We start from the raw sequence: 18384 nt of genomic DNA on the forward strand, positions 1-18384 counted from the left end.
CTGCCCAGAAGAAGCGGCGCCCGACCGAAGATGTTAGAGGAGGGGAAGGGGGGTGGCTTTTTGCCCGCTGCGTGCCTCCGTGCCTGTCATTCCCTTGTGTTAATCCTTTAGGAAGGAGTCGCCAGGCAGACAGAGCGTTCCTGGAGGGGCGATGCTGCCGAGCCCTGCCCCGGGCAGAAGGAAGCAGCCGGGAGATGCGCGGCCCGGGGCGGGCAGCGGGAGAGTGTGAGGAGCTGCCTCCGCCTGCGCCTTTCCGAGAGGGAAAAAGCATGGTGAGAGCTGGACCCGATCCCTGGAGCGCGGCCCCGCTGAGCGGGAGGTGGGATTATTCCGGAGTAGTTATGGAGAGCTATAACTTGGCAGCGGAGTGTTAAAGCGACTTGTTCCTGCTGGGAGAGGAACCCACTGCGGGCACCGCCGGCGTGGTGGCCGAGGGAAGGTCACTCGGGTCCTTCTCCTCCTCCTCTCGCCTCTTTCTTCATCCGGCAAACGACCAAGGGAAAAACTGGTAATCGGTTCTTGCCAGCGTTGGGAATACCGTGCCTTTTGCCTGGGATGATTTGCCCTGATGTGCCGCCTCAACGGGATGTACAAAGTGCGACTGGGACTGATCCGGCCAACAAAGTTTGCAGAGTGATCAGCAGGGGCCGTGGGATGGAGGGAGCTGGGCACACACCAGCAGGGTCCGTCACACACGGTCCGACGGCACAGACCTGCTGCTCCCGTGAAAAATAACTCCTGGTGGTCCAACTCTTACTGCTCCCCTGCCAATTTGCACTTTCAGGGAAAAAAAACCCCACATACACGATGCAATGCAGTGTTCCTGTGTTGGTTTTGTATATAAGATTTGCTATGCAATTCCAAAACTAAAAGAGGAGGAGACACGGCCCTGCGTCCCAGAGCAAACAGGGAATCAGAGGTGAAAGGTAGGAGCCAGCATTTCTTGTTTAAGTCAAACGAAATAACCTGAGCTACTTCTTACTGAAAACCTTTAAAACACACCTACTGTATGTTTATTTATTTTGTCTTGGAAATGTAAAACAGTTTGAAACAAAGTGAAGGTTTGCTTTCTGATACTGCCAAGAAACAGAGTGAGAACTGGTGCCTTTTGTAACAGGAGTGTAGCGAGGAGGAAGGATGGAGTGTTTCATCAGTGAGACATTTAGGGAACCAGAGAAAAGGCATCTTGTCTGATACGCTTCAGTAAATATGAAGGGCTGGTGCAGTGGACACTGGAAACACTCGATCAATAGTCTATTTAAGTGGGAATAGATGCAAGCATGGAAAAGTGATTGCTTTGCTGTGTGTGGGGTGTGTTTGCAGAGGACGGCAGCAGAACGTTTACAGGTGAGCTGTCTGAGTTAGGCTGCTCCATGCCGGGGTGGTGCAGTGTGTTTCTGAAGGGATTGCTAAAAACCCTCTGTTTGTAGGGTGGACTGTGTTTGTGCATTTTCAGTTCCTGCCCACAGAGCTTTCAGGATGTTGTTCAGGATGATTCAAAGAGGGTGAGGTCTGTCTGGGGGCGAAGGGACTGTAGGAAAAGACCTTTGCTCTGTTTGGTGATGAGTAATTAATGGCCGTCTGATCTCTCTGATCTCTGCAAGGAGAGGAGTTGATGTCATCATGAAAATCATGATATGATTTTCCCTCAGGAGAAACTATGACTTGGAACGACACCACTATGGACGGGGAAGGGTTGCTGGTGGAAAGGGACTCCTCTTCCTTTCGGATCCTTACGGGCTGCTTCCTCTCGCTCCTGATCCTCTCCACGCTGCTGGGGAACACGCTGGTCTGCGCAGCTGTCATTCGCTTTCGCCACCTCAGGTCCAAGGTCACCAACTTCTTTGTCATCTCCTTGGCCGTGTCAGATCTCTTAGTGGCAGTTTTGGTCATGCCTTGGAAAGCTGTGGCCGAGATCGCCGGTTTCTGGCCTTTTGGTTCATTTTGCAACATCTGGGTGGCCTTTGATATTATGTGCTCAACAGCCTCCATCTTAAACCTCTGTGTCATTAGTGTGGACAGATACTGGGCCATCTCCAGCCCGTTTAGGTACGAGAGGAAAATGACCCCCAAGGCAGCCTTCATCATGATCAGCGTGGCATGGACATTGTCCGTGCTGATCTCCTTCATCCCAGTGCAGCTGAACTGGCACAAGGCTACAACCACGAGCTTTTTGGACTTCAATGCCAGCTTAGAAGGTGTAAGCATGGACAACTGTGATTCTAGCCTAAACAGGATGTATGCCATCTCCTCTTCTCTAATTAGCTTCTACATCCCCGTGGCCATCATGATAGTCACCTACACCAGGATATACCGGATTGCTCAGAAGCAAATCCGGCGCATCTCGGCTCTGGAGAGAGCAGCAGTGCATGCCAAGAACTGCCATAACCCAGGTGGCAACAGGAGCAGCATGGACTGCCAGCAGCCAGAGAGCAACTTCAAAATGTCCTTCAAGAGGGAAACAAAGGTGTTAAAGACCCTCTCTGTGATCATGGGGGTGTTTGTGTGCTGCTGGTTGCCATTTTTTGTGTTGAACTGCATGATTCCCTTCTGCGAGCCCACCGAGCCCTCCAAGGGAGCAGAGGCTTTCTGCATTAATTCCACCACCTTTGATGTTTTTATATGGTTTGGATGGGCCAATTCTTCCCTCAACCCCATCATTTATGCCTTCAACGCTGATTTCCGCAAGGCATTCTCCACCTTGCTGGGCTGCTACAGGCTCTGCCCCCTGGCTGGCAATGCCATCGAGACTGTCAGCATCAACAACAACGGGGCCGTGGTCTTTTCCAGCCAACACGAGCCCAAAGGGTCCAGCCCCAAAGAGTCTAATCTGGTTTATCTGATTCCACACTCCATTATCTGCCCGGAAGAAGAACCTCTTAAAAAGGAAGATGAGGAGGGTGAACTGTCAAAGACCTTGGAGAAAATGTCTCCAGCACTGTCGGGTATCTTGGATTATGAAGCTGATGTTTCTTTGGAAAAGATCAATCCCATTACACAGAATGGGCAGCATAAAACCTGAACAGTAAGGTTTACTCAGCAAGACCTAATGGTGTATATTGTAATAATCTTTTTTTGGGAAAAAAAAGATGTACGAGATTTTTTGGTAAGAACCTAAGCTCTAAGGGAGAAAAATGCACATTTACACCAAGGCTAGAATTAATTTTCCTGGCATTCAGAGCAAATTTAACATTTCCAACAATAAACAGAAAAAGATACTGGAAATTGGTTATAAAAAAGGATGCTAAACTGTACTGTTCACCCTGAGGAAAATCTACAAATTTAGATACAGTGCAGTTACAAAGAAAGTGTTGCTTCTTCTCTGTACAGAGAAACCAATTTCTAGGTAAAAGTGAGGCAAAAGATAAATGTTGAGTATTTAATGTTTACTAGAAGTTAAAAGATTGCTTTGTCTTGTGATAGTGGGTGTTAACAGGTCCTAATTAATGACTGAGGGATTGTAAAGGTAGGTAGATGCCTTCTTAAAATTATTTCTGACAAATAATTGAGCCTTATAATGAGAATGGTTATTTTTAAAGCTTTGGGAGGTAATATGTTGATACTGGTTTTATTTATTTATTGTTTTAAATTGATATTTTTCATATGTTATAACAGATCTAGCTTTATTTATGTTATTTAAGATGTTTAAATAATGGGATATTTTTGGAGTGTCATAACTGCATTTTGACCAGTCAACCAGTCAGCACTTTATTACAAGCTCTGATAGTCTGGAGAGCTGGTGAGGGGAATTGAGGAATGTTAAGGAGCTCAGCAAGAAATGAAGGAATCAACAGAACTGATGCTGTGTGGAGTTGGTTTGCTTGTGGGCTTTTTTTATTTTTAAGTGGGATTTCTTTCAAAAGATAGGGCCAGAGTTGACTGAGTTGCAAATTCTCTTCCCTTATAGAAATAAAAGAAATTGCTGCTATTTATTTTTAAAAAGTTTCATGTTTCAGAGACTTTGCTAGAATGTCAAGTTTGTGGATCTGTAAATACCTTAAATATGACTACAACCTTAAGAAGAATCCAATTTGGGAAGGAAAGCTTCTTAGATAACAATTCTTAGTATATAGTGTTTTGTATTTATGTAAGATAAACAGCTTTCTCAGACTTTTCTTATTTCAAGTCTTGGATATCTTTTCTGAACAAACACACTGGGTTACAATGGCAGGAAGGATGGCAAAATCTGGTTATCCTGCAGGACCACCTGGACCCTGCTGTCTGTCTGCTCCTCTGTCACAGTCAGAGTTAAAACCTGAGGTCCCTGGTGCTTTACCCTGGGACCTGGGAGGACGTCACAGTTTAGTGACTGCCATGTCAATACTCCAATCTATAAGGAATTGTGGCCTCACTACCATTTGGAATTAAAACATTTCTAAACACGGCTGGAACTGCAGCCTCCGTCTCGAAATCCTCCTGTGAACTCCAAAAAAGTTGCCAATGTTTAATTAAAAAATCCTGCTACTTTGCCACTGTCCTTCCCTGCTGCTTTCCCTCTGTAATGCCAAAAGCAATCAGTGAGCATTAGCAACAGGAACATTGGGTGTTAATATTCAGCAGCATTCAAAGGAATCCATTTCTTTTCTAAATGGGAGAAAATACCCTTTGGAACAACTTTTTCGTAACATATATCACAACAAATGTGTTGTCAGGAAAAGAGAACTGAGAGGAAAACAAAAAATTAAAGTCTAACAAACTATATACATCCTGCATCAGGTCTGTGTATTTATGTATTGTGAATGTTTTCATAATTTTATTGCCTGTATGCTGCTTTCATACATATAATAAAATTATTTTGTGAACAGAAGGTCAAATAAAGCAATCTACATTGCATTTATTAAATACCTGCTGGTTTTTGGCAGTTGTATTGATCGTGTTAAAGGGAAGGATGATTCCTTTATTTTACCATTTGCCCTTATTTGGGATCACACCCATGAGGCAGATGGGAATTTCTGTTAAAAGCAGAGGAAAACCTCCTTACTAGAGACCAGTGAGCCCTTGCTCTGAACTAGGATTTGAAAGCAGTAAAAGCAATGTGGAAACAGCCACTCTCTGCTTTAAATGTGTAACGCTTGACCTACTGGTGACTTTTATTTAAAAGATTAGTTTTGCCTTGGAGTAACCGCATAGTAAATTTGGTTTATAGTATGTTTTTATTATTGTTCTTCCTTTTCTTTTTTCTTTTTTTCCCTCCCAAGCTGTGGAGTACTTCTCAAATCCTGCTACAGCCCCACTGCTGTCTGTTTTTTGGAGCAAAAGGAGCCATTTCAGCAGTGAGGTGATGATGGGTGCAGCTGAGGATCCCTCTGCTCCTGGCAGCCCTTTGCTCTTGCCTCTGTCGGCAGATTCATTTTGGAATGAAGAAACAAATCCGCATGGTCCCTTCTGCCTCGAGCAACACCAGCACGACCAGTGCAGCCCCTGGGACTGGAGCTGGTGCAGGAGCTGTGGGAATGCCCAGGTCCCCCTCCCTGGCTGCTCCTGGGGGTCAGGGAAGCAGCAGGTCTGAGGCAAACAGGGCGTCCTGGCTGCCCCCAGCCTGTCTGGGCTCCTTGGCGAAAATTTCCTAATGCCTGATTTTTTTGGGGATACTTTTGAGGAATTACTTCATTTCTTAAAAAATACACAGGCCAAAGAGGAGGTTCTGTGGTTTCTTATTCTCAAAACTTACTTATTACTTATACTCTTACTTATACTCTTACTTATACTCTTATTCTCAAAACTCCCGGCACTATGATATAAAAGCAAAATACAAAATCTGATTTAAGGAGATCGTGTAAAGCAAGGCGCTGTTTTTGCAGGAGTTCATAGGGGATGATTTGTATTCTGTAATTAGTGTTTGTTCTGCTTGACCAGGAGCTGTCACAGAACCTCCCTGCTTGCAGAAGGATCTGAGTTTCAGGGGGCTCTGTGAAGTTTGGTGAAGTGCTGCTGCTGCTGCTGCTAGGAGTGTCACCTAGGTGTGAGAGACTGGGGAGACACTTGGATGACTTTATTTTATTGTTTTATCTCTCATTTGATTTAACTAATTTTTGATTCTGACTCCCTTTCCTTCAATACATTTCAAAATGACATGAATTGGCCTTGATCCTCATTTACCAACACGCCCCATTTCCCCTTTGTTTTCCAGCCTTGCCAGCAAGTGCCTCTACCTGTATTCTCCTCCTTCCCTCCCATTACTACCCTACTTACCTCTACTACCCTAGAGCCTTTCTGTTGCCTTTTTTGGCTTTATTTGCCCCAATTACCCTTTGTTTGGAAGAAAACCCAAATTAAAATCCTTCCCCCACACAGCCAAGAGTCCCCATCCCACATCCTGCTCCAGAAATGCCTCCCTTACCTGCTGCAGAGCCCGGACACCAGTGTTGGGGTGGCTGGCAGGGACAGCAGCAGGCACCTGCTGACTGCTTCTCTATTTATGTGCTGAATTAATTGCCCAGAAGCTGCATTCATTACCTGCTCTGTGCCTGCTCCCCAGCTGCTCAAAACCAGTGGTCTGCTGGAACTACTGGTCACACCAATGTCAGGGGGCACCCCGGGGGCTGGAGGAGTGCCAGGAGTGCCTGGCTGGGCTCTGGAGCTGATAGCAGGGAGCTGACTGATGAGGTTTGGCTGCAGTAGCCTGGGAGGATTGCTGCCTGTTCCACCCTGGCAGGGAGCTGCTGCTCTGGAACTCATTTCTGAGAGTGTCTCCCCTGAGACAACTTTGGCTGCTTTGGTGGAACCCCTTCCCAGGAAAGTCTTTTCTCACCACGTGCTGCAGCGAGTGGCTGGGCAGAGGCAGAGGCACAGAGGAGCAGTGAAGTGCCAGGACACTGGGATGTCTCTGCTGCCACCAGGATGGTCCCCACATCTACTCCAGGGGAGTCAGGCACTCTTCTCCTCGCCCTGTTTGTGCTTTTCTCCCTGCCCTGCTCACACTTTTCTCCTGCCTTTCTCTCCTCCAGCAGCATTTCCTCTGCAGAGTGCACCTCGTGTCCCTTTCCCATGACAGGACACGAATGCAAGTTTACCCAGATAAACCAAGGAACCTTTTTTTCTGTTTTTGCTTCCTCGTGACTGAAGTTATTTTTCTCTTTGTGGATGGAAGAGGTTAATAATTCACCTGGTGGCCTTGATGAAGGAGCTGTTGGCAACAAATAAGCTGCAATCACCAGATTAAATCTGAATATATTTCTCCCGTTCCCTCATGAAGAATTTTGCGCTGATTTGAGTTTCTAACTTAACAAAGCATGCAAAAGACAGAGGATAAATGAGGAAATGCTTGTGCTGAGGTACAGGTATCATGACACAGTTATTGGGAGCAAATCCGGGATTTTTTTCAAATCAATAGCTTTCAGAAGCAACCAAATCTGAAATCTCAAAAACCTGTTCTGATTAGTATCTTGAAAGACAGATTATTCCAGCAATTGTTTTGGTTTCTAGTGTAATGACAGCAGAGTGTGTTCCTAGAGATGAGCACGTGGCCTGTGTGGCCACACAATGAATGTGACTTAGACAGGGAACGCTGTGGTGTTTCCTTCATAGCTTTTAAAAGGTGGAAACACAAATCCAAGGTGTTCTTGCACTGGTCTGTGAACCAAGTGTTGGGCTCCAGTCTTGGTTCGGGTGATGATCCCATCTTTGAGAGAGACTCTGGTGCTCCTGCCACAGCCCAGATCTCGGAGCTGGGGCTGCCCTGTGGCACCAGCCTTTCCTGAGGGATCTGCTGAGCCCGGCGCTGTTCTTAATGATTTGGATGCCTCTCTGTGTCAGTACCAATAATCTGTTTTCATGGGCATGTTCATCCATCATCCATCATCCTCAATTAAAGGGTTCATGGAGTGTGTGGAAGGGACAAATGGTGAAGTTAAATGAAATTTCTTTGTTACAGAAGCAGGAGATGAACCAGGCCTGCATCACCTGCATTAAAAGGACAAACCTGTCAGGACTGACAGATTTCCATGCCAGCACTTTGTGCCAGAGAGACTAAATGTTTAAAAAAATATTGAAAACACGTTTTGAAATTGCATCCTAAAAGTGTTTTAAATAATAATAAAAAAGAGATTTAACAATACTGTTATTTACTTTTTCACTTTCTTGTTTACTAAGCTTTTGTGGCAATTGCTGTAATGATTTCAGAATTGTAAGTGGGACCATCCAGTTTCCTTCCCTTTGTTCTTCTGTGCTGGTATCAGAATTTGATGTGGATTTGTGTTCTCAGCTGTACAGGCTCTGCTCCAGCAGCTCCTGCAGCCTCCTGACACCTCCTGGAACCTGGGATCCCACCAGGTCTGTTGGGAACAGTGAAAGGAACCCCCTGGAAAGTGCTGTTTTTGAACAGTGAGAAATTATTTTTGAGGAAAAAAATGGCATTTTCTGTTGGTATCTTTTTTGTAAGTCCAAAACCTGATCAATTTGCATGTTTTTCTGGATTTGTTTGCAAACAGTTTGAGTTAATTTTTGCAAAAGCAAGATTATGGCTTAAAGAACAGCAGTATTTTTGAAGTGAGAAAGATTATAATAGTTAAAATGTCAGAAAAAACTATAATTACAATTCTTATAAAGTAGAACATTTTCAACGCATTTTATTCATGTATGACAATCTTTAAAAAAAAGAATAATTTCTGATTAGAACAGTTTAGTGCAGAAACTTCCAGTCATATTTCTTATTTGCTTGAGAGGATAAAATACAGTGATAGGGAGCTTTGGGATAAGGTGGGGCACGAGTAAAAGCCTTTCTAGCAAAGAGAATAGGCAGTCACATTTAGACATTTAGTAATTTCGGTTGTGCTGTTTAGTTCCCCTCGTTGTAAAATATTGATTATATTTTTTAAAAATTGATTAAATGAGTATGTGAAGGTAACTTTCATTATAATAAGTGTGATTAATTGGCCTTTTGCTGGGAGTCTCTGTGGACTTGTACGTCTGTAAGTGGCATTTTTGTACCCAGGCTACAGCACAGGAATTCCTGCCCTTTGGGACTGTCTCGCTGCTTTTTAGCAGGAACAAATTCCTTCTTGCCCCTTCCCTGTCTCTAATGCATGTTCACTCCTTCAGCCTCTTTATCCTTTACTAACTGAGATAAGGTAAATAGTAGGAATGTGATTTGAAGGTGATTTTAGCAGGTGTTTGTAGCCCAGCCAGGGCTCTGACCTGTTGGACACTGTCACTGTTAGGTTGGATGTGACACACACACATGATCAATGTCTAAAAAGAAAAAGGTTTTTTATTCTGTGTGTTCTCCAGCTTATATACTCTTAACAAAGTGTGATCTCAAGTCATGAACTACATCCCAATAACTTATTATATTCATTGGTGCAAAGCAATTAGTGTTCAATGTAATTAGCAAAACTTTTACAGAAATTTGATAAGGCACATATACACATCTACTTATGCACGTAGTGTAGTTTATAAAAATTTTCATGTATCTTTTCTAATCTGTTTCCATGCTGACAGCCTTGTCTTCTTCCTTGCTATGGATACACTCAAAAATCATCAATGTTATTTTTTCTATTAACTCAGCTTTGCTTGCAGGCCAGCTGTCAAGCCCCTCCATAGTCTCAGACCTCTGTCCCAGGATCCTGCTTGCTGGGATCCCCCCACCCACATCCCCAGGGCAATGCTGCCCATTCTGGGCTGGGACAGGGAGAATCCCCGGAGTGAATTCACTGAGGCATTCTCAAAAAAAGGCCAAAAAGTCGATGAGCTCACACCCCTTGGTAAACTCAACCCCTGGAATGCTGCTCTCCAGTGCTTCCTGCCCTTCCCAGCTCAAAAACCACTTGCAGAAACTGTTTTTATTTTGCAGTATTTATCCAGCTCTGCTGTGCAAACACCCTCAGTTCTGGCATGTGGCTGAAGTAATGACCCAGCTGCATGATAAAAGCAAAGAGAATATAAAGTTATCAATCCTAACCCCCAGGAAAGGACCCATCAGCAAAGGGCTGGAGTCCCATCCCACTGAGGGGATGTAAAGTGGGAAAACATCACAAAACTCTGCTGGGTGTGAGTGAGGAGCCCCAGCAGGATCTCCCCCATGGCAGTGCCCATCCATTCCCACTCCATGAAGGGGACACTTTGCACACCACAGGCTGCAATCAATGGAGTGTTCAATATTTCCTTCACTTCCCTTTTCAAAGTGACTGGTGATTCCTCTCCATGTCCATTTGCTGCCTCTGCTCAAAGTTAAATGCAGGAAAGAGTCACCAGTAAAAGCCTCTGGGGTTTACAGTTCAGCTGGAGGGGAAGTGTGGGGTGTCTGAGGAGAAAATACACTTTTCCCTAAAATGAAAGAGCTTCACTGCTATTTTAGTTTATTATTTGAAAATTTTATTATATTACATTTTATAATGTGATTTTATTTTACTGCTTTCCATTGCTGACAACTGACACAAAATCATTCCTGAATGCTAATTTCCTCTGTGTCTTATGTAATACTTTTAAACTACAAATACCTGTAGGTAATGAAGGCCAGCTCACTTGCTAGGGTGAGCAAAAACAATGCTCCAAAAACACTGCCCAGTGAAACCTGGAGTCACAGAAGAGAAAGGTGATATTAGGAAGGAGGACCTTCCTCTCTGAGAAGCTGTTTCTGCCCTCTGAAGTGAGGATTTCCCTTGCTTGGACTGAACATCTTGTTTTATTACAAAGGACTAATTCAATTTGCATTGTCTTGTAACACTGCTGCTTTTTTTAGCAGCGAGTCCGTGTTTAGTTGCACCCATAACTCAAGGGCACTAAACAGACTGGAATTGTTTCAACAGTTGAATTAAATCAAAATGCTCCTCGTGTTTTAGTTCCTTCAGGAAAATAAAAGGGTGGCATGCAGTGCTGCAGAGTAGTTTCTCAGGGTTTAATTTCCCTCTCAGGCACTTGTGGGTCTGATGTGTGGGTACAGCTCAGGGTGTTGCTGGTGTAGACAGCCCATGGGAAAACCATATAGGAAAAACCCAAATTAATGGGCCTCATGGTCACCACAGACAGGTCAGGGGATATCCACAGGGCCAAGGCTCCAGGCCTGTGGTTTCTGTGGTTGTTATTCCAGCCTGGGAGGAGCTGGGCTGCCAGGGAGGAGCAGCACCTCCTGCGGGCTCGGGGGTGATGCCATCTCATACTTTAATTCCTTTGATTCCAGCCCGTTCCCATCTATCACATCTGTCTCAGTGGGAAGCTGAGATGGGAAGACGAGGGGGTTTAAGTGTTGCTCTCAGAGAGTCATTATCATTTGTCAGTGTTGGAAGAGCTGCTGCTGTCACACAGGGCCTGGGTTTGAGGGGTTGGGAGACCCTGAGTTCAGTTTGGTCTGAGGATCATCAAAATACCTCAATTCATCCTCATTACAGCTGTCATGCTGCGCCCCTTGCTTCTTACATGGACAAATAGTGATGGGGGAATAGTTTTAAACTAAATGAGAGGAGTTTTAGATTAAATATTAGGAAAAAATTCTTTCCTGTGAGGAAGGGGAGGTCCTGGCACAGGGTGCCCAGAGCAGCTGTGGATTCTCCCCCTCTGGAAGTGTCCAAGGCCAGGCTGGACAGGGCTTGGAGCAGTCTGGGATAGTGGAAGGTGTCCCTGCCATGGCAGGGGGTGGAATGAGATGAACTTTGAGGTCCCTTAGAGCCCAAACCAATCTGTGATACGTTGGCACCTCAAACAGCTTCTGCCTCCTCTGTTCCTCTCTGAAATCAGCCTCTCTCCTAAAAAAAAAGAAAAAAAAAGAATTGCCTGCAGCAATCCTTCAACAGACAGATTCTTGGGGCAGGGTCAGCTAGTCCTGAATGCTCCCTTTTGAGGAGATGGAGCCATCCCCACCCACCCAGCTGCTGCGTGAGGACTGAAGTGTGGCTGCTGCCAGATCAACCTCCCTGTGCTCGCTCCCATCAGGAGCTCCAGGAGCAGATCCCACACCTGGCAAGGAACCACTGCTGGGAGCTGCTGGGGGATGAACCAGGCTGCCCTCGGGTGGGCACAGGTATTTAAAGGAGCGTGGTGATCTCAGGAGACAAATGTTGCTGATCCAATCCCATCCATCCCTTGGGATGCTCAGTGAGTGCTGCCTCCCCCAGGAGAGACCCCTGATGGAGAGGGCACCCACAGTCCCTGCCCCAAAAACTGCCCAAACTCCTTCCCTGCTATCTCCCTGCCTGGGATTTCAGTGGAAGCCTGGATTTTATTCATTCTGCAGCCAAAATTAGGCCAGCAGTGCTGCCAAGAGGCACACTTCTTTTGGTTTGATACGTGGAGAATGCAATTTTAATGCTCTAAGTGCTGTTCTCTGCCACTGGACTCCCATGTGATGCAGAGCTGCAGTCAGAGCCCTGCAGTAAAACAACTTTTTCTTCCAAGCAGGATGGAGAAAAATACAGCAAATAATATTTTTTCATTAAAAGTGAATAATATTACTTTTAACTGGCCAGCTTCTGAGCTTTCTCAGATCTCAGCTGCCAAGTAATAATTCTGTCTTGTGAGGTTAAAACTGGAGTAAGAACAATTTTCTAATCAAAACCAATGTTTACCACTGCAGGAAAATTTGTGTGTCTAGACATGGGCACCAACCTTTCAGTTAATATTGAGAAACATTATTTTATTTCCTTTTGTTGTGGTCATGCTGAGAATTTCTCCTTAATTGGAGAAAAGACTTGTGATTAAATGTGCAGGCTTCAGAAATCTTCATTCTGAGCTGGGCAGAGGAGTTCCAATACTGAAAACCAACCTCCAAAAAATCCCAAACTTCCTCCTCACTAGTGCAGAACTGGCTGTGAGGTGGAAACAAATTTGATTTGGGACATCTGTGATTCCTTTCAGCAATAGCTATGAAGGTGAGAGATTTTCTGCTTGATTTCCTGGTCACACCTGGAAAGGTCAATCACGAGCCAAGGAATTAATGAGTGACCTGAATCAGAATCACATCAAATGAGGATGTTTGCTGGACAACAAGGAGATAAACAAAATGTGAGCATCAAAAGCATTCACTTTATTGTGCTTTTTGTTCTCCTCAGCCAGGAGCACGAGGGAGCTGTGCATGACACAGCACAGTGACATTCCAATGGCCAATTCCAAACTCCTGTCCGTGCTGAGGAGCAGCTCTGCCCTGTGGGATGGGTGTGGGGAGCATCTGGTTAACCTGACTGTGTCATCTGGAGCTGGATTAGAAACCAGCTCAGGCAATCCCTGCTCTGCCCAGAGCACTTTCTAATCCCTGAATTTAGGGACAGAGACGGTGCGAGATGAGCCGCTCCTTAATTCCTGGTGCACCCCAGAGCATGCAGGAGGCTGGGTGCATGATTATGAGGGTCTGGACAACTGGTCTCTCTCTGGATTAATGCAGAAGATGTTTCAGGAGAGAAATGCAGAGGAATGAAGCCTCTTGAGCTCTGAGGAATCTCACATTTTCACAGTGTGTTTTCCATGTGAGGGCATGGTTACACATTTTTGTTTGAGACAGGATTCTCTGTCTTAGGGAAATTGTGCATTTGAAATTCTCCCATCAAGCAAAATGCAATTGGCCTCTTCCCCTCTTTCCTGCTTAGGAGAAGAAACATTCCCTCCTGTGGGGATGCATTAGCAGGGAGGGGACTGCACACACAGGGAAGAAATGCTGGAGTCACTCAGGGACAAATGTTGATCTATTTCTGCTGAGTAAACCCACAGTAATATGATTTACTCCCTGGGATTTGCATTAGATTTGTGCTGGCATATAGGAGATTACAGAATCCCCCTGCTGATTAGCACAATGTGGTTGGGGTGAGACCCAGACCACCTTAAGACTGTCTGATCTCTCCCTCAGAAGACCCTTTTTTCAGTCACTTATTTCTTTTGCTGAGCCTCATCCTCTGCAGAGAGATTTTTCTGTGCTGGATCTGTGCCTCAGGCAGACCTACAAACTTTTAAAGTGTCAGTCACAGCAGTGAAATCAGCGCAGCATAAGAGAACAGGAGAAAAGCAAAGTTGTGTTTCCCACATGAAAATTTGGGGCTGTTGAGAGGGGAAGCTCGAGGGTTGCTGGGTTTTGGAGTGAGGGCAGACAGTTCTGCAGGTTGGGTCTAGAGGTGCTTTCTGCTGGATTTTGCTGTTCCTTCAGGGAAAAATACACCTGAACTTCAGGAATTTAGGTGTCCCTGAAACTACCTCACCTCCTGTGGGCTTGGGACTGTGTGGGCACCTCACAAAATCCTCACCATTCCACCAAATTTTCTCCTTCTCCTCCCACCTGGACCCAGGCTTGCTCCACTGAAGTTTTGAGCTTCACCTAAGGCAAGGTCTCCAGTTTTAAGGATTAAATAAAAACAAAAAGGGAGAGGTTTCATTTGTGGTTTTTAGGTCTTTAATAAAAGGATACAGCAGAATGGGAGAAAGGGAAGATGTTGCTGATCACTTGCTTCCATGTGTGTGTTTAATGAACATTTGTGTGCCCAAGGTGACTCCAGCTCTGCCATCCAGGAAAGGAGATCAGCAGGCTCTTTTTCCTATTAAAGCTGCCACAGCTTGAGAGGACTTAAACAACAGAAATAAAAAGGCAAATGAGCAGCTGGAGGTTCAACTCACATAGAGGCAAAAAGATGGGAAGGAGACATGAGAGATTTGGTGAATTTGCAAAAAGAAAGGAGTCGTGTCCCACTCACAACGTGCTGCTGACAGCACAGCCTGGTGCTGGGGAGCTGCTGCTCCCACTTGTGATGCCCAGACCTGACTCCAGAAGGTTTCCTTGGGCAGAATCGTGGGGGAAGCCAATCCCCACAGGGCTGTCAGCCTGCCCTGCTGGAATTCACGCCAGTTCTGCCTCACTAAGAGCACACCCAGCTCGTGTTCACCATTGAGTTTCTGCTGTCTGGCTTTAGGCCTCGCACAGGCGGGAACTGAAGCAGGAATCTGAGGCAGGAATCGCTGGCAGCAGCTTTGCAGGATTGCATGGTCGTGCAGAATGCTGTGTATTTAAAATAATCTGTGATATTAAGACTCAAAATCTGCCCTGTGTGTTATGAGTCTCCCTGAACAGGAGCTCTGATGATGAGCACTGTACAAAGTGTTCTGAAATAGAAGCAAGATGCATTCTGGCTCTGTGCTCCAATTAGATGTGGCCTTTTTGAGGTACTAAAGTGAGTATGGAGAGGGTAAAGAATTGTTTAAGTTATTTTTCTGCCTGTAGACATCATAGTTACTTTTCCCCCCCTTAACTGACTGAAAAAATCCACTTACATGTTTTCCTAATGCTCCCATCAGCTTTCCAAACCCAAGCTTGAAGAAAGCAATTAAATTGCTGATATTTATCTGAGCCTAAAAAAGCAGAACCCCTTACAATTCCTGTGTCACAGGAATTGAGAGGCAGCAAAAAACACAGCAGCTCCATGATTTGCTTTTGCTGACATGCTCAGGCAGCGAGCACGACATCTTGCAGGATCAGAGAAAGATTTTTATTTCCAAAACTGAATGACAAATCCAGAGCTCCTTTACAGGATTCATTTCCATTTCAAGTATCCAGGGCTTTTGATGGAGCTGATGGAAGGGAGGAAGACAGGACGTGCTCAGATTGAGGATCTGAGCTTGTCTGAAAGAATCTAAAAATGGATTAATTTTCATTTCCTGGAGAGTCTCGGGAGGAGCAGTGCACAGAATCACAAATCACAGAATAAGCTGAGTTGGAAGGGACCCACAAGGATTGAGCCCAAATCTTAGCCCTGCACAGGACAACCCAGTAAATTCTACCATGTGCCTGAGAGCACTGATTTCTTTTGTCTCTGGATCCTGAAAGCATTTCTTCTGTTTTACTGATGTATTTTACTTTCTTCCTGACAAATTTCTCCAGTGTTTGAAGATTTGTACAGAGAAGAAACTCTGGAAGATCTACTCCACTGCCACATGTGCAGAGTGTCCTCACACAGCAATTTGATCAACTCAGACAGGATTTTCCTCTCTAGGCTAATGCTGCCTTGCTTATTTCACCCTGGAGCTCAGGGAAAGCTTGGGAAGGGAGGGAAGAACCCATCCAGGCTGATGGAAAAGCTGCAGCTCAAAGGGAGAGAAGTGAGAGGGCTCTGTGGGAGCATTTCCCATCAGCTGGGGTGAATTTCTGAGTCCCACCCTGTGCTGTGGCAAGGCTGTGGCCGCTGTGGAATATCCTTTTTTGGGTGATTTGGGTGAGGCACAAAACCTTGGCCTCTCCCTGGTCCCTCCAGCAGCAGGCACAGCCCTGGGGTTGTTTGTGCCTTGCTGTCCTGCCTGTGCTGGGGGCTTTAAATGCCTTGGGCAGAGCTGACAGGCTCCAGATGGGATGGTACCTTCCAGAAGAGTAAAATCATAATTTAAAAAAAGCCACATGAGTGATTTGGAAAGCAATAAGGTAATGCTGCCATAGCACCAGGGACCTGGGATCAGAAAAGCAATCACTTTTGGATAAGTCATTCAACCATTTAACCTTCTTAGCATCTGAGAAATCCCCTGTAATGGACTCGTGGTTATTTAGTGCCTCCCCCATCTGGGAGGCAGACACTAATATTGTAATTGTTTTATTCCTCTTCATTCTGCTGTCAGTTAAACACTGTTTTCTCTGCTAGGTAATAATAAAGCTGGTGTGAGTTTTACTGTGCTCTGATACATTGCTCCCTAAATGAGAGCAGATAACTTCAGCTGAATGTCAGGCTCCAGTGAAGGAAGAAATGAACATGAAAAGCAAATAGCCCCTTGGAAGAACAGCTCCAAAATCAGAATTTATAAGTGCACAGTGCCTGCCTGTTTTTTACCAGTGTTTTCATCAGGGTGAGTTAGATTTAAATTGTCACTTAACAGCTCTGCACTTCAAGCTGGCACCTTGTGTTGAAATGCTGTGGAATGAGTGATATTTACATCTGTCTGAGAATATCAAGAAATTGCAGAAGTGAACCTTTTTGCTGAGGCTCTTGAGCTTGCTGCCACATCTCCTGTCACTCGTCACCTCTTCCTGACAAAGGGAAGCTCTGCTGAGAGTTTGCTCCGTAGCCCAGCTGCAGACAGCATTGCCTTCCCTTCCATAGTGTGTTTTTAAATTAATTTACTGTTTTAACAGCATTGCTGCAGCTTCTGGGTGGGGATGAGGAGAAGGTCCCAGCTTAGAGACTGGCTTTGGTCCTGCTCTGCAGCTGCTGTGGTTCCATTTCTCTCCTGCTCCTCTCCTGCTCCTGCCCTGGCCCAGGGAAAGCTCAGGAAGGGTTGCTCTCAGTTAATGCAAAAAAGGCTGTTCTGTATTCAGAATTTCAACCTGTATTTTCACTTTTCTTGTTCCAATTTTGTGTGCCCTTGCACCCTGAAGTTGCCTAACAAGATGTGTCTGCACCTCTGAATTTAGCTTGTATTTTCACCTTACTCTATTCCATCCATTATTCAGATAGAAACAGATAATTCTTCAGGGGCTATAAAGCAAATGAAGAAAAACAAATTCTCTGATTGGAATCAACTGCTTGTTGTCTGTTTATCTCCAAGAAATGGCTGTTTTCAGATTTGAAATATAAATCTCAACATATGTAAACTAAGGGAAACATTAAAGAAAAAGGAGAGCAGCTTGTGGCTGGGCACAAGCAATAAAACAAATTTCAAGTTTAACATCCTATTTTCTGTCATGTGCTTCTGCCTTTCACTCGTGCTGTGGTCTGTCCTGGGGGCTGAGTGCACTGGCTGAGAACTCAAATAACCACAGAAGGGAGAATTTTAGCCCAGGAAAGTCCAGGATCTCTGTTCTGACATGGATTTAAGGAGCTCAGATGTGGCCACAAGCTTCATTTGTCTCCAAAATACTCTTCTGAAGCCTTTTCTTCAGCTGGTGCACACCTGATGGATGGCTGTCTTCAGACAGGACCAAGAGCTTGAAAAGCTAGCTAGGATGTCTGCTGGAAAAAACCCTCAACAAAACCCAGCAATTTGTCTCTGGAACAATTTGGTGTTTGCAGTGAAGTCCACTTTGTCCTGGAAATCAGAGTAAAAGACAGGAAAGGAAGCTGGAGAGGGACTCGTTATTAGGAACTGTAGTGATAACACAAGTGGTGATGGGTTCAGGCTGAAAAGGGGGAAATAGATATAAAAAAAATAGATAGTTAGATATGTAGTTAGATACATATAAAGACAGAATTTGTCCTCTGAGGGTGGTGAGACACTGGCACAGGGTGCCCAGAGAAACTGTGGCTGCCCCTGGATCCCTGGAAGTGTCCAAGGCCAGGCTGGACAGGGTTTGGAGCAACCTGGGATAGTGGAAGGTGTCCCTGCCATGGCAGGGGTGGAATGAGATGAGTTTTAAGGTCCTTTACAACCCAAAGCATTCTGTGATTCTAATAACAGAGGAGAGGTTCAGTTTTGTGTGTGCAGACAAAAAGATGTGTTTACAAAGGGCTCAGACAGCTGAAAATGCAGGAAATAGCAACATGCTGTGAAGGAATTCAG

The 18384-nt window shown here is 45.1% G+C and overlaps 1 protein-coding gene across 2 annotated transcripts; it reads left to right on the top strand.

Annotated features, from left to right (window-relative positions):
* The first annotated feature begins 16 nt into the window (after positions 1–16).
* Positions 17–4818, top strand: DRD1 (dopamine receptor D1). 2 transcript variants are annotated; one of them, XM_005418799.2, is made up of 2 exons: positions 17–926; positions 1605–4818. In XM_005418799.2, the coding sequence occupies exon 2, from the start codon at positions 1661–1663 to the stop codon at positions 3020–3022; it is 1362 nt and encodes a 453-aa protein (XP_005418856.1). In that variant the 5' UTR covers positions 17–926; positions 1605–1660; the 3' UTR covers positions 3023–4818. The 2 variants fall into 2 exon arrangements, with proteins under 2 accessions (XP_005418856.1, XP_030922711.1); XM_031066851.1 differs by having other exon boundaries at positions 1653–4818.
* Positions 4819–18384: the final 13566 nt, after the last annotated feature.

This window comes from Geospiza fortis, unplaced genomic scaffold, assembly GCF_000277835.1.
Source record: "Geospiza fortis unplaced genomic scaffold, GeoFor_1.0 scaffold55, whole genome shotgun sequence".
NCBI lineage: Eukaryota > Metazoa > Chordata > Aves > Passeriformes > Thraupidae > Geospiza > Geospiza fortis.

Coding starts and splice junctions, on each gene's coding strand:
- DRD1 (XM_005418799.2), top strand. CDS start 1,661: ATGACTTGGAACGACACCACTATGGACGGGGAAGGGTTGCTGGTGGAA.